The sequence below is a fragment of the Cryptomeria japonica genome, chromosome 4 (assembly GCF_030272615.1).
Source record: "Cryptomeria japonica chromosome 4, Sugi_1.0, whole genome shotgun sequence".
Lineage (NCBI taxonomy): Eukaryota > Viridiplantae > Streptophyta > Pinopsida > Cupressales > Cupressaceae > Cryptomeria > Cryptomeria japonica.
The window spans coordinates 635,762,726-635,770,047 of record NC_081408.1 but is presented as its reverse complement, the minus strand read 5'-3'; the positions used below and the strand labels follow the sequence as shown (position 1 = coordinate 635,770,047).

The 7,322-nt window shown below is 33.0% G+C and overlaps 1 protein-coding gene across 1 annotated transcript; it reads left to right on the top strand.

Annotated features, from left to right (window-relative positions):
- The first annotated feature begins 598 nt into the window (after positions 1 to 598).
- LOC131047672 (uncharacterized) lies at positions 599 to 1,009 on the top strand. Its single transcript, XM_057981467.1, has one exon. The coding sequence runs from the start codon at positions 599 to 601 to the stop codon at positions 1,007 to 1,009; it is 411 nt and encodes a 136-aa protein (XP_057837450.1).
- Positions 1,010 to 7,322: the final 6,313 nt, after the last annotated feature.

Here is a 7,322-nt window from a genome sequence, read left to right as displayed (position 1 = left end):
CGTGTTTGTGGTTGTTGATAGGTTCAGCAAAATGGCTAATTTTATTCCTTGTAAAACCACTAATGATGGCAGTTACATTGCAGGGTTGTTCTGTAAAGAGATAGTTCGGATTCATGGTTTACCTTTGAGCATTGTATCTGACAGGGACAACAAGTTTGTGGGTCACTTTTGGAGGAACTTGTGGAAGAAATTAGGCACTAATTTGTCTTTTAGTTTAGTCTATCATCCTCAAATGGATGGGCAGACTGAAGTGGTTAATAGATCCTTGGGAAACCTTCTGAGATGTTTGACAAGGGAACATGGAGGTAGTTGGGATGCAATCATACCTCAGGCGGAGTTTGCATATAATGATTCTCTGTATAGAAGCACGAGCATGAGTCCTTTTGAAGTTGTTTATGGGCGACATCCATGAGGAGTTATTGAACTCAGGAATATGGATGGTTTGGAAAAGAGGAGTGGACATGCAGAAGAGTTTGTTGAAGTAATGCTGGAAGTGCATGAGCACGTGAGGAAAACATTGTAGCAAAATAGCCTTAAGGTGAAGGCTAAGACAGATTTGAAAAGAAGGAATGTTCAGTTCCAAGTTGGGGATTTAGTCATGGTACACTTGAACAAAGATTGGTTAGCTCACGACAGTCATACAAAGTTGATGATGAAGCAGACTGGGCCATGTGAGATTCTGGAAAGGTACAGAGAAAATGCCTACAAGATCGCATTGCCCCCGGATGTGGCTATTTTACTTATATTTAATGTCTCGAATCTCACATTGTATAAGGGTTCAAATGAAGAAGTTGGTGTAGCAGAGACTACACTTGAACCAGATGATTGGATTCAGAAGTTGCCTTCTAAGGAGAAGCCACAGATGGAACGTATCATTAGCAATAGAGAAGCAATGAGGACAAGACACAAAGTACACATGGAGCACTTGGTCAAGTGGAAGGGCCTTCCTGATTCGGAGGCCACTTGGTTGCCGGAAATGGAGATTATGAGGCAAGGCGGGGACCTTTAGCAATTGGTCTCCAAGAGGACTTGAGACAAAATTTACCCCCAGGAGTACGCTGTAGGAGCAGCTATGCCAAGTGACAGGAAGACTTCCAGTCTGCTATAGAAACCTTGTTTGTTGTTTCTATTTTGTTTTGTAGGTGCAACTTTGCACCATGAAAGTTTTCCAGATTATTTAATTAATAAGGGCATGTTTTGGGCCCATTTGTAAGCCATGTTGGCTTTTGTCGGGTTTATTTGGGTTTAGGAAATAATGGAGGATAAAGCCTTATAATGTAAGTAAAGCATTACTAAATGCTTAATGTTTAAGCAAACATTCATAAAAGGTTAAAACCCTTACGGATGTAGTGGTTGCGAAAACAGTTGGTAACTATTTGGCATTGGTATTTTACTTCTTTGCAATGTCGATTGCAAGGACTATTGTTGGAGCAAAAAGCTATTAGAGAAATTGGGAAGATTGGAGATGGTCTTATGTTCTGAAGAAAGTAAATGAAATAAGAAGTTCATTGGTGGTTTCCTGAAATTTGTTTTCTTTCTGCTCTGTTCCATTGTATTTCAATGTTTTAAATCTGCATTCAATTTGGAATTCATGTTGAATCTATTTGTTGCTTGAATGTGATAGATTGTAGACATTTTCTTGTAAGTATAATAAAACTCTGCAACTAGGGCATGACTGCTAAACGACCGTTGGGTATTGTTCTGCTCCACCATGACTCCTGCTCGCGCGTTCTACATATGAAGGGGCCAGAATGTGTTGAAGGGTGAGTAGGAAGATTATATCATATGTTCTTCATGGCCATCTGCAAGGAAATGCCACAGGTTGAAGGAATGCACGCGTGGTGAGGCAACATCTCTATGTGCTTGTCGTGAGTGAGTGGATGAACTAGAGATTGTGTGGGGATGAATTCTGAATGGGAGATTGAAATTTGGAAGTTGCAGTGAGTGGATGAACTAGAGACTGTTGTAGATTGAAGGCTCGATTGCTTGGAGATTTCATCCCCATATCATGGTTGATTGTTTGATTGAGAGCCTATGACTGTTGTGAATGGATTCAAATTGTAGGGTGTTGTTTACATTTGAAGTTTTTGTCATGACACTGCTGTAGATTTCCTTTTCATACTCCTTTCCATCTCTTTGTGTGGCTGTTGCACACTTCTTGAGCAGAGTAATATTAAAGATATTAGTTTTCCACAATCTATAATAGTTCTTAATTGAGTTTGATGCAAACAAACTCACACAATCTAATCCAGAATAATATTACTTGTAGTTATCTATGTAATCTAAAGAAATATAAGACACCAATCAACATTATTGAAAGCAATAACAATGTACAAAAAGAATTCACCGAATCTCAATGAAATCTGATTAGGATAATATACCAATGATATTTACAAATCGTTTCTTGATATCCTTTTTTTAATTAATTGACCTATCAAGTTGGGTTTTAACTTTTTAGGGTTTCAAATTCGGTGGTGGATAAGAAAATAACTCTGGCGTCAGAAAGAAAGGAAGAAGTGGGTGAAGGAATCCACCGAAACTGGATACAAATTGGATTAGAGACCCAATGGTTTACTGTCTTGAACTTTGTGTACTATTTAATTCCCACCCACTTTCCACTTTGGGTTTAGTTTTCCAATCCTTAGCGGATCTTCTTTACAGCTTTCTTTTTCTATTTGATGTCTTGGTGTGGGTTATAAGTTAAAAGTAGAATTGATCAGGTGGGCAGGCACAAAAGTTACTGTAGAGAATTGTGATTGAAGATCAGTTCTAAAAATGGCTGGCAAGTGGCTTGTCCGAGTGCTATCTGGAAGCAAATCAGGGATGAAGGAGGATCAACACTCTAAGCAAGTAAGTCCACAGCCTTCTGAAAATCCTCCTCCACTTCATTCTTATGATAATAATGGGTATACTACTTCCCAAGACTGCTACAGTGCAGAAGAAGATGTGGATAAGGCTGCAGAGCTTTTCATCCACATGGTACGCAGGGACTTCAAATTGCAGAAGTCACAGTCAGAAGCTAGGTACCAAGGATACCTTGCAAGAGCTACTTAATCATATAAATGTGGATTTATCATTGCAGATAATATAAAATTTGTCTAATTAAATAATTACTGTCTTAGGGGATGTTACAAGAAAAAATCTTGTGTATATCCATATTTATATATAGAAAAGGTGTCTCTAGTATGCAGCTTTTTAGGAGGTCAGCAGGTTTGAAATTTTTAGGTATGATCCTATATCTTTAGAGTGATACTAAAGGTGTTAGAAGGTCATGCATGTCCAATAAAGTTTTTCTTCATTTCTTAAATAAATTTATTTCTTTCCATCTTATTTGATAATTTATAGCTGAAGAAGTTGCAGGTCCACATCTTGTTGATTGGAGAAACTTGGTTCACATGTTACTTTGCTTGTAGCTATCAAGATTTTGGTAGAGGGAAATGTTTCACTAATGATTGGATCAGAGTAGCAATTTATGTTTTTTTGTTTAATAATTTATCTAAAATATAATATATAATAGCTACATAAGTCTCAATACTGTTTATATAAGATAAAAATATACTTTCTGAAATTAAAGAGTTGATGATTATTTTAATTAAAATTTAAAATTAATTAGAGCAAAAATTAATGTATTTGTCAATTATATGTTGGAAACTTGTATAACTTTGAAATAATTTATCTAAAATATAATATTTAATATTTACATATGTTTCAATATTGCTTATATAATATAAAAATATATTTTCTGAAATTAAAGAGTTGCTGATTGTTTTAATTAAAATTCAAAATTAACTAGAGCAAAAATTAATGTATTTGTCAATTATATGTCAGAAACTTGTATAACTTTGATTCAAGAACTGTGATATATACATTTTAACATAGATAGCTTTCACAAAAAGATATATTGAAATACTCAATATTAATAACTATGATCACTTATCATCATATTTATGGTCATAATAATTTAAAATTTATTTCAACTTTGAAACCTTTTTCACATCTTTGTAATTCATACACAACTTTTAATCAATTTGTAAGGGATAAAAGTTTCTACCTTTTATCTTACTATACAAATTTTAATAAGTACATTATCATCACAATGTATATAATTTGTTTAGTTAAAAATCATATTTTAATTATTAAATTGTTTAGATCTCTTACATCTCTATCCAACCTAGATTGGAATATGCCACATGGTCTATCCTATTGATTTCAAGTTTAAATTTCTCAAATTCAAAGCCAATCTTTATAGAGTTATATCATCACCCAATCAACGTACACACTACTTGCATGTATTGTAATAAAAGTTGGTTTTATCAATAATATGTAAAAGTGACTTCTTGAAAATCAAATCATATGTTTAAGGCCAAATCATGTATGTGTATGATCATCATAATTCTATCCAAATGAAATTAATTTTTAATCTATATTGTTGAAAGATAGTTGTGATGGTATAATTTGGTCAATATATCTATATATTATTTTTAATAAATAAAAAATTATTAATATTTCTGTGTGCAGGTAATGTGGGGTAAAGAAACGTAAAATTCACTTTCAAAAAGATCCACACACCAATGGGACACAACTCCAAGAATGAGTGATATTTAATTAATTTAGCATGAATGCATTCCTAGATATGTATGATATATGATGATTTAAACAAGCATGAATATGGTGTTATGATAATGATTAGTAATCCTATCCTAACAATATATACTAGTCTCACATGGATATGCTATGATATTTAAAATTATTTCTAAAATGCTATCTTAAGATGATTTTATCAAAGAGAGGCTAAATGCTTAGTAAAATGACTATAGATTAGATGCATGACACTTGGATATCCTAAAATGAGAGAATGAGAGCTCTATTTATAGGAAAAATAGGGCAATAGAAGGCCAGGATTGGATAATCTTAACAAGGGCCAAGATTGAAAGTTATCAATCCATGTTTACAATTCTCACCAGTGAGATGGTGACAATTGTCAACAAGAGGTTGCTTGAGAGGAGATGAGAAAAGCATTAAATTATTAAGAAGACATAATGGTTACTTGAGGAGGTAAGGGTTAAGGTTAGGTTAAGGTTATCCACTGGATAAAGCTTTTACCCAAGGGACAAACTCTTGTGCAAGGGTTAAATGGATAACCAAGGTTAAAGCCATGAATGCTTTATGAGAACCTTGGGTTAGATGGTGGTTGAGTTAGAGAGAAAGTCTCTAATCATGCAATAAGGTTGAGTTTTACCATTAATGGTTATGAAGACTTTGAACATTAACTTGTTGAAGACATAAAGCCTTTAATGGTTATTGAAGACTTTGAAGGTTTGAGAAGTGGCTTCCCTTTGCTTAGGGATGCGACAATATTTAGGAGATGGATTAGCTAAATTAGAAGTGTTTAGAAGAATCTAGAAGGGGGTTTAGGGAGGAAAGTGGGAGATGTAGGATTTTGCAAGCGGATGGAAGGGAATTTTATTTTAAATAAATTACTTTATTTCAACAAAAATAGATCCATCTTGCATAAATATAAGTGGAGGATTTAAATAAATAAATTAGATTTATTTACTTGCAAGGATCAATTTAATTAAATGTAAATTTAATTAAAATGGGAGATAGGGGAATTAATTAAATAAAGTGAATTATTTAATCAAAGACTATAAAAGACTTAGGTGAACTTAATTAAATAAATAAATAAATTCTTTTAATTAAATAGAGGAATGAGGTTCAAATGAATATTAATTAATACGTCTACAATTTCTACTAGCCTTAATTTCAATATCTTAAAACCACATGTATGACTAACATAATTTGATATGAACTAATCCTAATAGGATTTATTTTTTATGATCTAGAGAACAATGTCCATGTCTAGATTGGTAAGACATAATTGATTAAAAGGGAAATTTAAATTATTAACTAATAAATAGAAAAATATGTCTAAAATTATTAAAATTACACATTTAAATACTAGAAATTATCATCTATAAGGGGTTTTAAATTGGTTCGATCACCAACCATATTGCAATGGTTAGTTTTTCTTGTGTTGTTAATATGATATTTTACACATTTAAATCAAAGGAAAAGGGATCGATTTCTAAAGCTCTTCCAATTCCAAAAACAAACACAGGTTTCAAATTTTGAATTATATGAAACATGTATCCACTCTTGAAAATAATGAGAATGTTGTCTAGATAGAAACAACCCCACATTTCTCTCAAATACATGCTCATTTGATGGGTACCATTTTTGTCTTGAACTCATATATTTTTAGGAATGAGATTCCAAACTACAATACGTGCCCATTCCATCTGGTAGGTGTTTAGGTTTGGGAACTGCTTTCTTAGAAAATCAAATAGTTAGCCAGTCCATAGAATGTACCAATAAATAAGAAATATATATGTTATGGGGTATGAGAATAATTTATGTATTGGTACATCCTGAGGGCTGGATAGCCATTTTCCTTGGAAAACAAGTACCCATTCTTCTCACGACTTTTCTATACATAAGATTTCCACTAAAAGTAAACTCAAATTTATCCGTCAACACATTAAAATTATCTATTTATCAATAATATTTTATCATTAAATAAACAAATAAAATAATAATGGACTACACAAGATGAATTATGGATTCGGATGACAACACGTAAGTGAGAACCTGCAGCATGGTAAATTCTGTTTACATGAACAAGAAAGCATAGAATTGAAGCAAGCCAAAAAGTAATCTATTCAATTAAAAAATCCAACATATATCAATCCAAGGGATTCCAAGGGTCACCAACAACTCCTTGAGAATTGAGACCCAATAGTCACATCTTGTTTATTTACAAAATAAAATCTAAAACTATGACAATTTCAAAAAACTATATAAAAGTTTTTCCTAACTTTAACTAGGAATAATTTTCTACACAGGACTCAAAATTAGGAGCCGTTTCACTTGTTGGAAAAGTCGGCAAGAGTTGGAGGTGAAAAATTGAAAGAACTTGCCTTTGGCAAAGTTCTAAAGGATAGCACAAACTTTCAAGGGCTAAAAATGCTCCGAAGGACTTCAAAAATGTCAATTACTAACATATAGAACAAACAAAAATATATAAAAAATATTTTTCCACTGTTTTAGATTTGCTTTTGATCATTACTTCCCCCTTGGAAAGAAATGGGCCCCATTGCATCAACACTCTGAATGAGATGAGGAAAATGTTCTTGAAGCTACTCCATGATAAACCACTTTCCTTGTTGAGCAATCTCCCCTACTCGAACCACTTTGTACAAGTTAATCTGCTATTGTTTGAGTGTTTTCACCATGCTATCCATAGTTTGATCGCACTCGATTGG

Excerpts from the sequence above, each read along its gene's own strand:
- LOC131047672 (XM_057981467.1), top strand. The coding sequence starts at position 599 with ATGGTACACTTGAACAAAGATTGGTTAGCTCACGACAGTCATACAAAG.